Source organism: Guillardia theta, assembly GCF_000315625.1.
Source record: "Guillardia theta CCMP2712 unplaced genomic scaffold GUITHscaffold_9, whole genome shotgun sequence".
NCBI classification, from domain to species: Eukaryota; class Cryptophyceae; order Pyrenomonadales; family Geminigeraceae; genus Guillardia; species Guillardia theta.
In genome coordinates, this window is record NW_005434665.1 from 676,717 (window position 1) to 693,455 (window position 16,739).

General features: G+C 44.7%; 4 protein-coding genes across 4 annotated transcripts; 1 reads left to right on the top strand and 3 right to left on the bottom strand.

The window, feature by feature from the left end:
• Positions 1 to 2,946: 2,946 nt before the first annotated feature.
• On the bottom strand, positions 2,947 to 3,516 carry GUITHDRAFT_51654 (hypothetical protein; the record flags this gene model as incomplete). The annotated part of the gene is made up of 2 exons (XM_005839167.1): positions 2,947 to 3,255; positions 3,310 to 3,516. Coding segments are annotated over 2 exons (516 nt in total), but the record flags the coding sequence as incomplete, so codon positions are not given.
• A 24-nt stretch (positions 3,517 to 3,540) lies between these two features.
• Positions 3,541 to 4,062, bottom strand: GUITHDRAFT_53225 (hypothetical protein; the record flags this gene model as incomplete). Its single annotated transcript, XM_005839168.1, has 1 exon — positions 3,541 to 4,062. A coding segment is annotated over one exon (522 nt), but the record flags the coding sequence as incomplete, so codon positions are not given.
• A 5,998-nt stretch (positions 4,063 to 10,060) lies between these two features.
• On the top strand, positions 10,061 to 10,943 carry GUITHDRAFT_175547 (small subunit ribosomal protein S12e, PPC-targeted; the record flags this gene model as incomplete). The annotated part of the gene is made up of 6 exons (XM_005839320.1): positions 10,061 to 10,181; positions 10,206 to 10,354; positions 10,403 to 10,462; positions 10,542 to 10,596; positions 10,647 to 10,822; positions 10,878 to 10,943. The coding sequence occupies 6 exons, from the start codon at positions 10,061 to 10,063 to the stop codon at positions 10,941 to 10,943; spliced, it is 627 nt and encodes a 208-aa protein (XP_005839377.1).
• Positions 10,944 to 10,980: 37 nt separating this feature from the next.
• Positions 10,981 to 16,544, bottom strand: GUITHDRAFT_133955 (hypothetical protein; the record flags this gene model as incomplete). Its single annotated transcript, XM_005839169.1, has 23 exons — positions 10,981 to 12,795; positions 13,231 to 13,245; positions 13,291 to 13,347; positions 13,383 to 13,431; positions 13,477 to 13,526; positions 13,570 to 13,650; positions 13,699 to 13,882; positions 13,929 to 13,975; positions 14,023 to 14,096; positions 14,133 to 14,205; positions 14,250 to 14,455; positions 14,596 to 14,636; positions 14,680 to 14,870; positions 14,938 to 14,991; positions 15,046 to 15,133; positions 15,183 to 15,284; positions 15,339 to 15,394; positions 15,417 to 15,510; positions 15,544 to 15,587; positions 15,796 to 15,888; positions 15,946 to 16,081; positions 16,134 to 16,228; positions 16,305 to 16,544. The coding sequence occupies 23 exons, from the start codon at positions 16,542 to 16,544 to the stop codon at positions 10,981 to 10,983; spliced, it is 3,885 nt and encodes a 1,294-aa protein (XP_005839226.1).
• Positions 16,545 to 16,739: the final 195 nt, after the last annotated feature.

Genomic DNA, 16,739 nt, shown 5'->3' on the forward strand with positions numbered 1-16,739 from the left:
AAGTTGCAGGTCATTGTTGCACAGCAACTGACAAAGGCTCCAATATTCCGTCTCAACCTCATCGTCTCTGTGCTCGAAGGATCCCCGACAAGACGGCCAATGATCACAATTCTTTTTTGCATCGTTTTCGATTCCAGGCGCTGTCTCAGTTGATACACTGCCAGAAGATGCATTGCCGACTTGTCCTGCACATTGCGACTTACATTCATCCAGTGTGAGCATCCTAGTTTCCTCGTAGCTCTTTAGAAGTTCTGTGAGACAGGTTTTTCCGCACAAAACGTCATAGGTTGCCATATACTTCAAAACGGCTAGACACATCAACCTTTCATCTTTCATAAGATGTGGAGATTGCAAAAATCTACAAAGGGCTTGCACCACTGAAACACGTGTCTTGCATCGATTAAATGTTCCCTGGATGACTTGTTCTGTCACCCCCCTACACGAAATTGCTGAAAAAATTCTTCGTAGTATCTGCATCGCAGCAAATGCATTTTCTTCGGCAGTTTTTATCTCCAAACCTTGATGTTTCTTGGCGGCAGAATTCGGAGATACAGGATGTGGGTTAAAAACAGTACTACACGAATTTGCAAAAGCCATGAAGATCGTCTCTAGCAAGTGCGAATCCAGGATCCGCTGCAATCCAGACTGTCCTTCCAGAATATCATCAATCACTAACTTGGTCAAGACAAGAGCGTTATCTGGGTACGAAGATATTTGCTTAGAGCTAAGCAAAACATCTATCATTTGGTTTCGGAAAGCTTGCACAATGTCTGTACCAATCTTACACTCGAGTGCTGTTTTAACAAGCTGCCATAAAATTGCTGTCACCTCAGGATAGCGATTCGAATTGCAAATAAAATTTTCAATGGCCCACATGAAATTTCTGTGCTCAATCATGAATAAGGTGTAGCTATCACTATTCATACAGCACAAGAGAATCAACGAGTAAAAATTTGGGAGAAAAATTCGATTGTATGATATATGTTGTTTTTGTGTCTTGATAACAATGAAATTGTTCATGAGTACATCACGAACTCTTGCCGATTCATCCGCAAAGTGTTCAATAGCTTCTGGGTATTCTTCTGCATAAGCATACAAAAGACGGATCAATTCCCCTCTGTTGACATCATTTTCTAACTCCAAGTCATTGAGAAATTCGAACCAACGTTGAAACTTCAGCATTCTCTCTGCAAATTTGGTTTGATACCATGGTGATTTCAAATATCTGACTGCAAACGTAAGAATTCTAAAGAAGGCAGTCAGATTAGCAGTTCCCATGTTCTTAATGTCTTCCAGTGCGGTATCAAAGACTCCTCCCTCAATGCCTATCAAGAATTCGAAGAAATACTTGGATATTTCATCCTCGTTCACGAATTTCTTGTTACTGTTTTCATCACAGCCTGATTTTGCGTCAGGAAATAACAAAGCTTTGGCCATGCTCTCAATTGCATTCTTGACGACTTCAAATTCACATCTAAAAAGGCAAAGTTCAAACCAGCGATTCGTTTGTTGCTTTTTGGGCAAGATGGTCCTCAGTACCGAAAATCGGATTGGCTGACTCTTGCAGATTTGATCTTGAACAAAATTAAGACATCTTGCACAGGCCTCGGGATACTGAAAATTGTTGATGATTGTTCGAACAAACATAGGTCCAAATCTTTCTGCTCGCAATCCTTCCAGAGTATCGTCCAAATGAAGTACCCTGTTCAACATATTAAAGAATGAATCGTAGTCATCTTCATGAGCATCTTCGATAACGTCACAAAGGCATTGTAGAATCATTATGCTCATTTCTGGATGATTCCAGGAAAGATGCTCAAAGAGTTGAATGCTACGTCGAGGATTTACACCTTCCGTGAGGACCTTAAGAAGAAAGCTTTTGTGCTTTACCAGCGCCAAACAAGCAGGATCCAATTCACCACAAACAGGAAGTTGTGTCGGAGGAATAGGAGACTTGGTTTCATCTGTATGCTCTCTTTCAATTTCCACGCTCTGAACTAAATGACATACAAGCTCCATCATGTACGAGTAATCTGGCATTGAAAATTGATCTCCAATGGCATTTCTGTTTTTGTGAGCATGTGCAAATGGAGAATCTTCATGCAAGAAAACATCGATACAACGCGACACCACTCGTCTTGATAATAGGAAGGTCTTTTCCTCCTTACCGATCTTTGAGAACTCAGCCAACAACATAAAATATTCCGAAATATTTCGCCAGTAGTATGGAATCTCTGGCAAGAGGTCCAAAACCTTGTCAATGAATTGCCCAAGGGTGCTGGAGGGACGCGGAAAAGGGGCTCGTGTACCTGAAATATTCTTCCCTCGATATTTTCTGACGTATGGTTTGTCGGTGAAGAGCGGTGGAAACGAAGAATCCTCGCAGATCTCGCAGTCTGAACTGTCACTATCAGAGGACTCACAGTAAGGAATAGCGCTCCTTCTCTGCTGTTTTTCGAATTTAGCGAGAACCTTTAGACCATGCAGCAACAAAGACACGATGCATTGTCGACTTTCTTGAGACCTGTGATTCAAGATCGACTTCATAAACCAATGTTGGAAAAAAACTTGGCCATTCAATTCCACATTCTCAACAAATGAAAGCAGCATTTTCTTCCCCCGTCGCCACCCTTCTTCTGAAAAACTCAATTTCTGTTTGATCAAGGATACCCAATCATCGATTTGCGATAAGTCCCAACAATGAATGACGCAATCAAGAAGAATTCGCAATGCAAGGCTAACGGAGCTTCTGTCCGCCTCTCCTTTGTTTGCAAATCTGCACAATTTCTTCGCAAAGCTGAGGTAATCAATGTCGAATATTTGTTTGTCTCTGTAAAATCTGATGTTCTCTTCCCACACATTTTGAAGAATTTCAAGCGGAATGGGTACAGATACACCATGCTTCGTCATACACTTTTTTCGTTGATCATCCGTTGTCATAGACCTTTTCTCGTAAAAAAGCATGTATGCGCTGTACGTACGTGAGACCAGCTTAGTATGTGACCGCGAAGAGTCCATCGGATCAAGTTGCTGTATGCATTCACTACCACCATAGCATGCAGGACCGATGTCCTTTTCATCAAACAACTCGACATTAGTATCATTGAACAAATACCACTTTGCGGAATCATTGTCTCCGTCGAGGGAAACTGGTTTTCTTTCCTTGATGTAGCTGTAGTAATGTCCCGAGTCAGCTGTACCAGTGTGTACCAAAACTCCTACCAAGTCATAAAGCGATTCATCATCCCCTTCCATCTCTTCAATTGCTTTAATTGGATCATTCCCATTCTTTAGAGCATCAGCAGCAACCTTTTCCCGCCTTTCAATCCCCTGTATGGTATATGGATCCATCTCTAGAGTAAGAGGGAATTCACAACAGTCGTTCACCTTGACTTTTTTCATAAAGTCAAGATCAAACTCAAAACGTTTCAAATGCAATATCAGGGTATTGGGAAGCTCCTTGATACAAATTCGCTTCACAGCGTCTACTTTTCGATTTGCGGCTTCGCACAAGTACTTGTTATCGCCTTCCAGAGCTTCGCCTTCCACATACAAATTCAAAGATTCGAGAATACTCCTTTTATGCTTTACCTCCAATTGTAAAGTATAGAAACTTTCTTCCCTCTCTGATTTGTAGGGATTGTCCCCGCCATACTCAATATCTCCAACTTTCACATTTTCTTTGCAGATGATTTGATGCACAATTTTGCCGCCGAAGCAATCTCGAAGCAAGTTCTTCTGAGGAGTTTTCTTCAAAGATTCCTCCATTTTTTCGAATAACATATTTAGATACTCATCTACATCCATTTGTTGGGTGATATTCAAAGGTTGACCATCATAATCTGTAAAAACCTGACAAAATTCCCAAGTATCATAAAACTGCTTATCACTTTCTTGCAAAAAGCTGAAAAGACATTGCAGCTGATACATCAGACCATTGAACTGCCCTGTATTCGTATCAACTTGCAACAAATTTCGTCGAAACTCTGGGACATAAAAGAGCTGTTGAATCAACGAATTCATATAACAGGTTGCACCAAGGTTCCTGAGCCCAACATATCCACATGGAGCTTTGTCAAGTTGCCAAGGGCGATATAAGTACAAAGAACGGAACTCTCGCCTGTCATGCAGCTTCAGCAAGCAATTGAGCACATCGTTTTGATTATTTTGACAATCTTCAACCATTGCACTGAGCAGGTCAAATGCTGTTTCACGGGTTCTTGGAGTCTTGCACTTGGGTGGGCTAACAAGCTTCCTATCTTCCACTGCAGGCAAATCAAACAAGCAATCGAATATGAGATACTTGATAAAATCATTCGAGGCGGGAGATTTGAATACAGTATTCTTCAAGTGAGGAGTAAGCTTGATAATTGATTTCAAGGTTATCATGTATCCCTGCAACACAATATCCTCTTCCTTTGAATATCTTGTTTCTTTGATCTCGCTGGTCCTGATGCAGTTTACAATCTCCTTTACAGCAATGTCAAAAAAAGGATTGAGTGCAGTAACCCAGTCTTCACTGCGAGGGAGAAGTCCATTCAAGAGCTCAAAATAGTCGCTGCACGTTGTTGGATATTCCTTTACAGTATGAATAATTTCGAGCAAATTTTTCATGAAGAAAAAGTGCGGATGGATACAAGATTGATTATCCGAAGGCTCTTCCAGATTCATAGGATCCTTACTCCAAGCTTCAGAATTAATTGAGCAACCTCGCATAATTTCCGCAACAATTGATTGTCGGACGTTGTCACATGAGGTCGCAAGCAGAGTATCTTTCATCCATACTCCGAAATTCTTATATGTATACAAATAGCGTACGCAAAGCGGTATTCGAATAAAAATTGATACGAGCAACTTCATAGCAATGATAGCAACAGTTTCTAATCCCTTTACAACACAAACACTTTTGCAGGATGACTGGGTGTCTGGACTGACTGTAGATGAAGGTACAAGGTTTAAGAGCTCATGAATAAATTTTTCCAATTTTGTCTCGTCTTTCAAATGCTCCTGAACATTCGAAGCTGTCATTGTTTCCTCACTTTCGATCATAATCATGTGTAAAACCTTCAGAAGCTTGGCCAGACAAGCGTGACTTTGACTTGAGTTTATGGTACACAATTTCTGTGAGAGCAGCATTTCCAGCAATTCTTTCAACCCCCCCGCGCTCAAGAACTTTGTTCTCCAGCCTTGCTTGCTTCCACATTCATCGTCATCTAACAGTATTTCAACAATTTGTAATGCATAGAGTTGGCTGTACAATCCATCTGGTGATAATAGTTTTTTCAAGCAGGGACCAAGGTCCCTTATACTCAGTAAAAAGTTTTCGTTAGTTGGAAGCAACATTAACAATTCCCATACTTGTCCTGCAATTACTTCTGGCAATTTCAAAAATTCAAAAAGTTCATCGAAAAAATCTTGTGCCAAAATATCATGCGGAGTCCTTATATCATTCATCATGTCGTAGAATTCAATCATTGAAGGGAGTGAAGCGTCCATCTTGGGATCCCTGCAGTCAGCCCTTTTTACCCAGTGTACTGTGTCACCATCACCAATCCTTACATCAGAAATTGATCTGCCATCTTCCTTTAATTCCTTACCATGTGCAAACAAGCGAAGAGTGCGGCTGTCTTCCCCAACTTGCTTCGCAACCATTTCTCGGAGAATGGCAATCGTGAGGTTACGGTCGAACTGCAGGCACAGACATTCATCTGTCGCCTGTGCCAAAGGTCGAATTCTGAGATTGACCCACTCGCTTCGAATTGTCCTACCATGCTTTCGCAGGAAAAGGTCTGGGTGCAATGCACCTGTTGTCAATTCAAAGCTCTTCAGATAGTGCTTCAAAATCAAAAGGCATCGACTGATCCTCTTGAAATATATTTGATTTTTGTCAATAGCTCGCTTCTCACACTTTTTTGCTGCACCGCGCATGTGTTTCATACATGTCGAAATGTGTTCTTGCCTTTTTGCCAATACTATCTTCTCGAAATTATCTATCTGGGGCGACACATGCTGATACAGACCATTGAGAAATGATATGGCTCTCAATGCCACAGACTCATCTGCCACACCAATTGCTACATCCCACAAATTGGAAATCCCCATAATAGAATCGCTCGATACCACCAATTTTGGTTCACGTCCAAATTCACCTTCCAGAATACCCTCACTTCTGTTGAGAAGTGTCATGGCTTGACGAAAAAGGCTGAAAGATACTTCTGTCATATCTGCCGGATCCATAGTACAAATCAATTGGAACAAGAAGTGCAGATTAGGTAATATTGCTTTGGCAGTCCATTGACTGGTCAACAATCTTTCAAACCATCCAAAAGAAATCTCCCTCTGTCTCTCATCAATTCCTACTCTCAGAAGTGATTCCCAAAGTTTGTTCAAATGATCTGTTGTCAGCAACGATCCCTGCATCTCGAGCACAGTTGATATGAAATTCAATCTTCTTTGGAGTTGTTCCTGACGATGTAAGATCTGATTTATTCGTGGGGTGCTGGATTGAGAATCGCAACTCCTGTTAAAGCCATTTCCCCTAGGTGTTCTTGGGGTACTAGGTAACCCTTCATCGAATTGCAAGACATTATTTCGAAAATATTGAAGGTCATCAAGAACCAGATCAAGGATCTCTTTCTCATCTTTCACGCATCCAAAGGTCGACCAGTCTACGTCTGGTTTTTTCCTCTTACTTGCTAAACTTTGAAACAAGTTATTCATCACAACAAGGCTCTGTGCGACAGATTTGTGTTCTTTCAAGTTGATAATACACCGTTTAAAATATTCTGATCGTATTGACCTGCATTCATGTTGATCAAGCAATTTTGCAAAGCATTGTAGACAAAGATTTTGTATTTCAAGCTGGGATAGGCGGAATTCGTCTTGCAACACTTCCCACATAACATTGATTCCAGCAAATTTGATAGAGTCATCTATTTCACCTCGATTACTAAGCATTAAGAAGCACTGGGCCAAGCTGTTGATGAGCTGAACGTGATGAATTGTGAAACTCGAAACTGGTTGTTGACCAATCAAATGTAGCAATTTTTGAAGAGCATCAGGAGTATGTAGTAAACGAATGACTTTGCCAAGAAGTTCATGGATCATTTTGGAAATGGATTCGTGCTGTCCAACGGAAGCATCCCACATCAACTGCACCTCTTGCTTTCCTATCCGATTACACTGAGCTAGGAATAGCAAGATCTTACTGCATCTTTTCAGAATTTCAGTGTGGACATTCCTTATGAAAATTTCTTCCAGAATGCGATTTGATGTTAGCCAATCACACATGAAGTCAGCCGTTATCCAAACAGACGGCAAGTCATCAACTGACATGTCATCTGGGCGACTGCAAGATCTAGCACTTAAATATTCCACGAATTCGTTGATCTCACCCAGCCCAACCAGCCTCCTTTCCAGATAAGGAGATTTTAAGCCTTTAAGTGCAAGATCCAATCGAAATCTATCAACAACCTCCGATGAATCTCCATTCGATGTGATCTTGTATAAAGTACACAGGATTAACACAATGTCATTCAAAAACTGTGTCTCTGCTTTGACGTCTTCATCTGGAAAATTCAAAATAATTTCCTTCAATTTTGAAAATATCTTCATGAACCAATCCAAGAAGTCCTTTGTCAAGAATTCCTTAATGCTGAACAGCGGAGACAGCAAAGTCCTTATTCTACCGATTCTTGTACATACATCATGCTGCAACAGTGCCTGCTTCAGTTTCCGAAACCCCCCGTTCCGACCAAAGGCATTGATGTTGTGTATGAAACGGCCTTCTACATTGTGTGCTCGCCCTCGCCTATTCCTTGTTTGACCTTCAGGAGAAGCCATCAGAACACAGAAATACAGCACAAAATATGACAAAAGATGAACAAAGAATTCTTACCTATTTCGGCGTATATTGCTTCCCGCATTTTGGCTTCATCCTCAAAAGCTTCTACCCCAGTTGGAGCACCATAGCCAGATATTTCTTCATGTACATCTCCGGAACTGTAGATCGATTAATAAAGCGTAGTTGCACTTCAAGACCATACCTATTCACATAAAATGGTTGATTTCTCTCCATAAAAATTTCATCCAAGATGATATGGAGCGGTTCAATTCCACATGTCAGCGTTCTCGCTATAAATATTAATGTGTGTCTGAGAAATCTAAATGCTCTATCTTCCATTTCTTCATCCAAATCCCTGATTCGGACAGAAAATTTCAGCAATACCCCCAGTTTTACAGGGACATCTCACCCTCGCTTGAGGATGCACATAACAATCTTCGGAAGTGTCGAAGAAGCAAACTGCATGCCCACAACATTATCGGATACCAAGTCTTCAGGATTCAAAAATTCCATGTAATCTTCCACGGCTGCTAACGCATTGCTGGGGTCGTCTGCTATCAAAGTGGAATCAGAATCCTTACAAATCGGTGTGGAATGCAAGAAACCAACCTGAACGAATAGCACTTTCGACCGCCTGTAAGTCTGCCAAAGACAAAATAGACATTTTGCTTCAAGGTTTACAATATCTGTGGATACTTCCTGGATTTTCACACACTCTCTCCTTCTTTCGATAATTCGCGCTCTAATCTTCTATTCTCTTGAATTGAACACAGCAAAAAAGCATCTCCATGTGATTCCTGACAGGCTTGGCTAATACAGACGTCAAATTGCTTGCAGATAGCTCCGTTCAGTGCAATCAACCCTCAAACGTAGAATTTCCCGAAATTCTTTTCAACACACGGAACTGCAAACAAAACCTTCGATTGTGAGATGACCTGAACCAACCCTCTTTGCCTGCAGGTGACTGAAACTTCCCTTAAATCACACGAGCACGCCGCAATCACTCAGCATCAAGCCCCCTGCACCTCCTGATTGCAGCATATCTCCCCAGACTTCCCGCCACTGCCACAAACCATGACCGAAGCTCAAGCGCGGCAACCCGGTGCTACCACCACCCCTGCTACCATCACCCCCCTTCCTAGCCTGTACCCTTTCTGTTTCTCACAGCCTTCTGTGAGTCACCGGTTAGGTTGATAGTCCAACCTGGGGTACATTGCCAACAAAGTTGTACCCCTACCATATCCATGGGAATACCCTACCTTATTCCAAGCTTCTTGCATTAACCTCACCCCTTCCTAGCTCTGCCATGTGGGGTCATAGCCCACCCCCACCCACCAGTTCTACTTTTTCTCAACCCCAAGATCTTTTTATAGTCTAGTATTAGTGGAACCCACCCTCTCATGGATGATCTCCACTACCCATTACCCCCAGATTGTCTGAGGGGCGACAGGAAAAATCATGAGGGTTGGGGTACCCTACCCCACTCTTAGTGCCATTTTGAAGAACATATTTATTTAAAATCACCCCCACCCCTCCAAACTGTACCAATGGTACAGTATTGTAGGAGAAGGACGGGGTACGAGCTTTCTGCAGGGGTTGGTGGTCTGTCTGTTCTATTTGTACCAAGATCAGAATGCTATAGTATCAAAGCTATAGTACTCTAACATGGTACGAATCTAAAACTTTTGTAAACGTATATTTATACATTCTTTTATAGCTCATCCCTTGGACTCTTTACTAGAATTGTTTACTTATCATGAGGTCATTAGCACTTTTCGTATCACGCAAGCTTTGTCGCAGTACGGTTCCATCAGGTACTACCGTAATACCGCATCGAAATGCTGGTACACTTCTTACATACCTGGGTCTTTGAGTTCTTTCACATTTGCTACCAAATGATAGCATGTCAACCATGAACAGTATTCTCTATCTAAAAAAATATTGTTGTAACTAAAATATTTTAGAAATTTTACTGAGCTGCTAGGAAGTCAGTACTGATTTGTTTTTATTTACAGTACTATGTACTGATCAGCAGTATACAAGGCAACAGTACTTGTCTTGTAGTGATGGCAGGGCAGCAGTACGGTACTGCCGTAGTGAATGCCATGGCCGGGCCCGGGGCCCTGCAGTCCGGTAGCACTCAGAACCGCAGCACACTGGTGCTAGCGGGGTGGGCTATGAGGGGATGTGGAACATCGAGTTGAGAGCGGCGCGGCCATGGCAGTGGGGACGATGAGGCTGATGTTAATGGTGGCGTTTCTGGTGATGACACAAGGAGGGGCTGAGGGAAGAACAGGAGCTTGTATCCCTCTGAAGCACCCACTGCTGAGAACTGCAGGTGTTTTCTTGCCTTCGTCGGCAGGAGGACGATTGATACTCCGGGGTGGTGGGGAAGATGAGGAGGCGGAAGAGGGAGAGGAGATGGGAGAGGGCGAGGGCGAGGGCGAGGGCGAGGGCGAGGGCGAGGATGTGAGTGATGGTATCATGACTCTAGAGAAGGCAATCAAGGAGGTATGATTGAAATGTGGCAACGGAAGTATACTCAATTCTCCCTTTCAGGTTTTGCATTACGCTGACATTCACTCTGGATTGGCACGTGGCTTGAAGGAAGTATGCCAGGTAAATTGATTGTGATTGTGGCTAGGAGAAGAATATTTTTGTTTCGTGGGTTGATGCAACCTCACGTTGCTTGTTTCAGTCTCTAGAGCGAGGGGACGCTCAGTTGGTGATTCTTGCTGAAGATTGCGACAACGGTTCATGCAGGGAGGTTTTCCGATTTGCAGCTGACTATTTTCGTTCTTAGATACCTACGTCAAACTTGTGAAAGCTCTGTGCAAAGAGAAGGGCGTCTACTTGATAAAAGTACCCTCCAAGGCCGACCTAGGAAAGTGGGCAGGGCAGGTGCGGCTCGACGCAGCCGGTGATCCCAAGAAGAGCTGCAGCGCTTCATCCATTTCCATCAAGGAATTCGGAGAACAGGTAAAAGTGCTCTTTTCTTGCTGCCTTTTCATGATAGTGAATATACCATCTTCAGTCGGAGGGGCTCTCCTTCTTGTTAGAGTACATCAAGGAAAACGCGGATACTTTAGATGCCGAGTAGTGTTTCTAAGTTTCGAGAGAGAAAGATTCCATGTAAATCACAATTCATCATTGGGTATTCTGAAGCCAAATCCCAACACTCTGCGATTGCCTTCAGATAGTGATGAACAACTCTTGTCGTCGCATTCCTCTTCGCAATCTCCCTTCTCGCGCACTTTGTCCGCTTGAGCAACTATACTTCGATAAGTATCGTGCAGTCTCTCTGTGCAAGCATCCCAGTCTTCTGCGACGGTGCAACTGTCGGAATCCCAAAGAATAGTCCCTGTCTCCTGATCTTTCAGCGTCCTCGGGGATTTGCAGTATTCCTCCCCCAACAAATTGGCACAAATCTCGACAGCCGAGTCTCTCTTATCATCGATCAACAACAATGTTTGATTGCCCGCTGTCAACTGCGATGCGCAGACCCTAACGCCGAGCTCGCTCACGCCATTCTGATGGTTGAACGTTAGTGTCATCTGATGCCCATAGTAGCGGAACCCCTCGAACAGATCGTCCATGGAGACGTACGTCGGCCTGTGTCCATGAAGGAAGGAATTAAGGTAGAAGGCTGCCATCCCGAAGTTGGAGCTGAAGGTGAAGATCAGGTAGTCACACTCTCCGAGCAGCGCGAGATCAGTATGCACATACTCCATGGGTAGAGCACCTTCCACCTTGGGCTGAGTGATGATCCGAAACTCCTTTCCGTACTCTGAGATCATCTTTGTCACGGCACTCTTCCGATCAGAACATACGAAGATTGTCCCAACACCCCCAAAGAGCTTGCGGATGCGCCTAGCCTCGTGAATGTAGTACTTGGTCGGGAAGCGCTGTGCTTCTCGGTTCTTATCCACCCCGAGCCTCATGTGGATGCCGATGATAGGATGCTCCCATCCCATGAGCTTCTTTTGAGCTTCGATGAAGCTCCCCAACTTTGGTTTTGGCCGATGGAGGTAATGCGTCGTCTCAGTCCACCACCAGAACAGATTGGGAGGTTCAGGGAGGAGCTTCATGGCGACTTCAGGCATCTCGAAGATGCGCTCTCGATTCTCAACTCCCCAGAGATCCCCGGAGACCCGCACGTTGGATATGGAGATGTCATTCATATCCACTCCAGGCAGGGCCCGCACGCTTTCGAGGACATTGGAGGAGGATGCACACCAGGATAGCTCTTGGAGGGAGCCAAGCTCACCCCATGGAGAACCTTGATTGCTCTCTGTCAGGTTGAAGCGCCACTTCAACTCAGAGTTGACCAGGTTGTTCTCCCAGTCAGGATTCCCTACAACGACACGCTGTGTTTGTAGACCGAGAGACATCGCTACGCGCAACCCAAGCAGCTGTGCACCGAAACCAACGATACCCCAGGGCTCCCATATCAAGAAGGGCATCGAACGACATGAAGTTTGGGGTGGATGCTGATGGTTGTAGAGCATTTCTTGCACCTTGGGAGAATATCGTGCGAAGTCCATGGAGGGATCGATGGGGAGCTCTTCGCTGCGAATCCCAACCGCTCCTTCAGGGATGGGGATGATGCTCTCAGGAGCTTGCAGCCTCGTGATCTCGAAGGCGGTGTAGTGATCAAGCAACCCCGGCTTGCCTGTGTCATCCAACACTTGCAAAAGAAGATGATGAAGCCCTGCTGGCAGCCCTGGCACGCCAACTCTGACGTGAACTTCCCGTGTGCGCATGATTTCGTTTCCGTTGATGGCAATCAAGACCTGATACCCTGCGAAGTGACCATGTAGATTGTACTCAAAGTAGGCATCAGCATGGTCGAAGATTTCTCCCTCGTACGGCGTTAGCACCTCAAAGTGGCTCTCTGATCTTGCAAGACATGCGGCGAAGAGGATGGAGAGCGAAAGAAGGTCAGCTCTGACCTGTCCCATGACAGGAGGAGAAGGAGGTCTGACGGAGAACAAGCTGCACAGGTGGTTGAAGTGGAGGAGGGACACCCATGAATGTTGGTGAAATCAGAGGGAGCCATAGGGGTGGGGTAGTGCCATTTGTGTCTGGACGAATGGAAATGTGACTGGGTGGCGGGATGAAACACGATGCTGAGGAGGAAGAGGTAGGGAACGAGGGGAGGAGGAAGAGGTAGGGAACGAGGGGAGGAGGAAGAGGCAAGCATTGATACGATGAACAAAAATGAAAGTGAGATGAGTGGCGGGATATTAGAGCTATCAAATCCGAGAATCCGCTGACAGTTCTGGTCAGCATTGAACCTTGCATCTGACTTTGCACGGGTATGTTCATTTTAATCGGCTCAAAAATATTAAAGAGGGACGTCGTTGCTTGTTCGCTTGGCTTCTCACCACAACAGTGCGATCCTGCACACCACGTAAGAACATGTCTGTAATCAGAGGGTTCATCACCTCCGAAACTTGTCCCGCCAATCTCTCCCTTTGAACTGCAGCAGAACCGCATGTCAGCTGCGGAACGTTCTCAAGCCCTCCAAGGATCAGACCTCATGCCATCCCATGACCCACTGCGCAGGAGAGGCTTCATCAGCAAAACTGCTCATAAGCGTCAAAGAGGAGCAATGATATCAATTGCTCGACCTTGACACTGTTAGCCGTTCCACGTCGCGTTGAATGCTGTACTCGATCATCTTGAACAAAATTAGTAATCTCGCAAATATAAGTTTCATCAACCTTATATCGCTCGTCCTCGTCGCCACGTTCAGCAGCCGGCGGCCAAACAATCAGACGAAACATCAAATCTGCAGTGCTTTCCTGTATGTGCTGGATCAATGATCCCAGACACTCAGTTCGAAAACTCACTTCTTCCAAAATGATTGGAGGAAACACTGTAGCACAACTCCAAGCTTCAGCCTCTTTTTGCAAAATCTTGCAGAATGGGTGAGCAACGTAGTGTGCTCTGAAAGACTGCAGAACCTGGAAAAATAGAATCGCCATATTGTTCTCGATGAAGTATTTCAAAGGAGCCGTCGAAGTAAACATATTCCTGCAATGCGCGTCATCAAACGCGCTACTCTACATCCTGGAAATACCTTTCCACCAGTCTGCCAGGAGCCACAATGGCTGGTGAAACAGATACCTGTAGGATAGAAGATCAGTTTGCTTGGAGAAGAGGGCCAAACTGACCGATGCTTCAGAATTTCGCAGAATAACATCAATTTGAACATTGTTTGGTTTGGCAGTTACAGCAATCGTATTTTCTGTTGATGATCGTCAATTAACAAATGAGTAGAAACCTTGATGGATACCATTATCGGGGGGAGATAGTAGAGGGTTGAAGAGTTCAAGACACATACGCGAGACATTTGCCTGCAGAACAAGTCAACATTGTAGCGATGAAAAGCATGACATACTCTCTCTGATCGATGACAATGCAACTTAGCAAGCAGAATCTTTCCTAGGATCGGAAGATTCGCACAAGTGTCGATTGCTTCCAAAAGAGAGCTTCGGAAACTGGACAGAAGGCCATTAAACGTGCAATGATTTAGATTGAGGAAGTAATCTACCGATGGTGTCTCGCGATGACGTCTAAAGCTGGCAGGATTCCAAGGGAAGGTAGCTGAACCACTAATAAACGGCAAGTACGGAAACCAACAAACAAATCTCAACCTGAGGTGGAACCTGAGGCTTGCGAGGTACATGTCCTCCTTGACATCGAGTAAAACTTGTTGCTCGAAAATATGACTTTTCATGAAATACCTTGGCTCGGTTTCGGCTTTAGTCTTTGTTTATGAGAATGCCTGGGAAAAGGTCAGAGGAGTGTATCCCGTTTTCGACTCTGACCTCAAGAATTGTCTAGCTACTATTTCAAGAAGAGTACTTCCAGCACCGGCGAATTCTTGAGGTGTAGACGATTCTTCCGTTATATCGACTAGATCTGTCTCCATCTCGCTGGATTCGACCTTCTCGGTGGTTATCTCACCGTTCACTTCTTTATCTACACTTTCAGGTGGTTCGCTGGCAGGCTCTTCGGTCTGTGAGCAACGAAAACAGATATGTAAGATCCACATGATATTCGACAAAACAAATGCGGCTACACACATTTTGATCAAGATGCCCATTGACCTCAACAACCTCGACATCCTGCTTGGTATCCTTCTAATGACACGCAGGAATGTTAAAGCTGTACACTTACATGGATAGAATCACCTGTCCATCTTTGTCCTTCCGCTCTTGCTCTGCATTTATCGGTGCAGACTGTAGCAAAGCTAATATAGGCCCGCATGCCACACAATCTCTGCCAAATGCATAAATGCATGCTTAACAATGCCGTAAAAAGGACTTACCCGTTCACATTTACAGCTGCACTGTTGGGAAGTTGACCCAGCGCCTCTATCGAGAGCGCACGAAACAATTCTTTTGCAACTATCGAAGATAGCGCCATGAATCTATGCGAATAAGGATCAAAAAGAAACACAAAACTTCTGTGCAGTTTGGCTTACAAATATTGATCCAGGTTTGTCGACTTGTTGGGTACAGGGAGATATCCCTCGGGGGGCTGCAAAAAAAAATTAGCTCACAGATGGAAACCCGCTGCTGACTACGACTTTGAATTTGCGTGTGTCGTTTCCAGGGATGTAGCTGGGATCCATTCTGCATAGGCAACCAAAATTACTGAATGCGACAGAGTAGAATATCAAGACTCACACGAAGAAGATTCTGCTACACTGGAACTGCTCATTCATGCTTGCCTAGAACAAAGTAAGAGTTTTGCCGTTGTCAAGACTAGAACAGAATGACCTTGATCAGTCCTTGTGAGGATCGTAGAATCACGCATTCAAACTCTTCGTTGAAGTTTGATCCCGAGGAAGCGAGGCTCAACGAGATACCAAGAGCTCCGATAGGCCCCTAAGAACCATAACCCATGCCATCCGTCCTTTCAGTCATGCAGCAACTTACCGGCAAACGAGAGACACTCGAACTTCGTCCGAGAGGCTTAACATTCCACTTTTCGCTGATGTGACCCAAACTAGTTACAAACTTCGAGTCGATCTGCCAAGGCACGGATTTATCAATCCACGGCCTATTTCCAGTAATCCACCAACCAACCTTCAATTCTTCCTGCAATCGGGACATCGTTGTCGACAAGTAAGTATGCGCTCGCTCGAACTTTGCAAGTTTTGCTTCAGTGGTTGCAATGGGGTTGAAGAAGTGTGGTTGTCCGCTCGACGCTAAAGTCAAGATTCTGAATGAGGCATGTGAGGAACAACTGAGAAATTTTGACTGTGAGTAAATACTTCTTCGATAGCAGGTCAAGAAAGGCAGACAGCTGTAATGTATGATGGGCCGACGCTCGGATCCCGTCCACCGCTTCCTTCCAGAGGAAAGTTCCCTGGGCACGAAGAGTCACGGTGAACATGTCGTCGACTACCCAACAAGAATCTCTGTATAGAAGAACAAAATGTCACCTGTTCAGGCTTCTTGTCTGATTCCGCTGACTCCTCCGACTTCTTCTTCTGCTCCTCCTCCCTGAACCTCATGAAGGCAACCTTCTTTGCGAACACTTCCTCGGGATTCTCGGGCGGGAGGAGGGTGACCGATCCATCTGGCTGAACCAAGTCTACTTCGGGCTTGGAAAGAGGCTCCAGTTCGACATAGAGTCGCTTCCTCCCCACCCCCTCCCCTGGTCCCTCTTCTCTTCCCGCCATGCCGCGTGAACCCTCCGCACCCCCTACCCTACAAGGGGGTCCTTGTGATTACCCCTACCCACATTGCTGACCAAAAAGATTATATGAAAGACCCGGTACGTGGGAATTCCATTCACTTATACCCCCCAGTATCCCGTAAAGTCCCTTGACTCGTACTCCACCTTACCCTCAGTCACCTTGGTTACCCCACCCCTT